The sequence below is a fragment of the Galeopterus variegatus genome, unplaced genomic scaffold, assembly GCF_000696425.1.
Source record: "Galeopterus variegatus unplaced genomic scaffold, G_variegatus-3.0.2 Scaffold1513, whole genome shotgun sequence".
Lineage (NCBI taxonomy): Eukaryota > Metazoa > Chordata > Mammalia > Dermoptera > Cynocephalidae > Galeopterus > Galeopterus variegatus.
In genome coordinates, this window is record NW_007727624.1 from 286,206 (window position 1) to 288,531 (window position 2,326).

At 47.2% G+C, this 2,326-nt stretch overlaps 1 protein-coding gene across 1 annotated transcript in view; it reads right to left on the reverse strand.

Annotated features, from left to right (window-relative positions):
- Positions 1-2,326, reverse strand: part of ATP2C2 (ATPase, Ca++ transporting, type 2C, member 2) — a 58,625-nt gene that overhangs the window by 5,573 nt on the left and 50,726 nt on the right. The window contains 1 exon segment of the mRNA XM_008577450.1: positions 1,177-1,343. Within this exon segment, the coding sequence (XP_008575672.1) occupies positions 1,177-1,343 (167 nt within the window).

Below are 2,326 nucleotides of genomic sequence, written 5' to 3' on the forward strand. Positions count from 1 at the left end.
TACTGGTATCTTTAGAAGGCTCTGCAAAAGCCCTTTAAAACTGGACCTGGGGGTCACTAATGTAGGAGAAAACTGTCGAACCCCATCCAATTTTTACTAAAAAATTTTGCAAAAGAACTAAAATTGTAGAGTTATATATTGACTGCGTTTTTTTTTTTTAAGGATGACCAGTAAGGGGATCTTAACCCTTGACTTGGTGGTGTCAACACCACGCTCTCCCAACTGAGCTAACCGGCCATCCCTATATAGGGATCCGAACCCGTGACCTTGCTGTTATCAGCACCGCACTCTCCCAAGTGAGCCATGGGCCAGCCTTTATGACTGCATTTTTTAAAACTAAGGGCAACACATTTAGAATTCCTGTGGTGAACTCATTATAAAGCAAAGGACTCCCTTGTGAAGTCCATAATCACACCAGACTTCAGCATTTGCTCTGATTTTTGACATCAGGCTCAAAAATATTTTCTTCACCCCCAATTACTGTGATTCACTTGAGTAAAATCTTAATTAGAACTAATTTTATTAAGAGGAACATACAGAAAAGTAAAACAGAATAAAACATAGTTTGTTTGTTTTTTTTATAATCCCAGAGCCTAAAGATCCTAACAGTGTGAATGATTTGGGGCACTTCTGGCCAATCTCTTTTCAATGCAGGAGATGTATGTGTCAATACAGACGTGACGCGAGACAAGCCGAGTTATCTTCATTTTCATCTTTTCTCAGCACTACCCTGTGAGATTTCTTTGTGCCACTAAAATATTCTTCCAAACATGATTCGTAACGGCCATACAGCATTCCTGTCTCTTGCTGTTGGCCATTCAGGCTCTAGGTTCTCTTTACATGTAGCACTGCAGCCGTAGGCTGACCCCAGCTCTCCTCAAGGTAGTCGGGGCGGGCCTGCCTGGCAGTAACTGAAGTGCAGGCTGCAGATTTGAGTTCAGTTGCAGGGTCCCTAACATCCACCCAGCTTCTGCTGCATGTAGCTAGCCCCAGAGTTAAGAGGCTCTTGGTGTTTGGGGTGTGGGGGGACACCTGCCACAGTGGCCAGTCTTTCCCTGTGACCTCCTGGGGACTCTCAGCAGGAACCTCCTGTATCTCCACTGCAGCAGATCCCAGGGGGAAGCTGGTTACCACAGGCATTTCTACAACTAAAAAACTACCTAAAGAGCAGCTTACATGATGGCTGAGAAGTCATCATCCACCAGGATCATGTTGGCGGCCTCTTTACTGACATCTGTCCCCATCTGTCCCATGGCAATCCCTATGTCCGCAGACTTCAGGGCAACTGCGTCATTCACCCCGTCCCCTGTCATGGCCACGATCGCCCCTGACTCCTGTAAAGCCTGTGGAAAGAGGAGGCGGTTGAGTCCTGCTGCCTGAGGACCCTTCTAGATCCTTCCCTCTGGGCCGGCACTGCTTTGGACACTGTGTGGCCAGCAGTGTGGACCCCTGTCTGGAGGGCACTGGAGTTAGCTGGCCCGAGTCTGAACCCCAGCTCCACCTGCACTAGCTACCGGAACCATACAAGCTCATGAACCTCTTGACCTCAGTCTCCCCCTCTGCAAAGTGGATCAACAATCCCTGATTTACATGGCTATTGTGACAATGTCCAGCACTGTTGACAAAGGCTTGTAAAGGTTATCCATTCCCATTAATAAACAATAATCAATGTGTTCTCCAAAAACATGAGGTGCCCATTAAGTATTAAACTTTGACGAATAAACTGCATAGAGATTTATTCTGTAGAACTAAGAAAAATAAAACCTGAAAGAGAAAAGCACAACTACAAAAAGAGTTCAAGAATAAATTTTCAAAGTACATACATGCAAGAAAACCAAACTCATTTCCTGGACTCTCTTTTTTTTGAGGCACGATCAGAAAATCATACCAGCTCTCTATTGGGCACTTGCTGCACAGGCCTGGCTTGCTTTAACCTTGTGAGTTACCTGAAGTCATTAAGACTGATTTTACAGACGAGGAAACTAAGGCACCAAGTTAAATAACAAGAACAACGCTGAGGAGCCCCAGCCAACAAGGGACAGCCTCTGGTTTCTTTCCTTGCACTGTCCAATTCCAGCACTTTGATTTCGGTGTATGTGGCAAACGGTCCCCAGTTCTCCCCTCCTAACAGGCCCCCAGGTTTTAGCCGGGCATGTGCCTGCCCAGCTATAGATGATGTTTCCAGCATCCCCTGCAGCCACATATGGTCACAGGACTATGGTCTGGCCATCGGGCTGTGACCACAATGACACGGGCAGCTTCTGGGCCGCCCCCTCAGGAAGGGTGCTGCCTGCTGCCCCTGCTCGCTGGCCTCCCCACTGGCTGC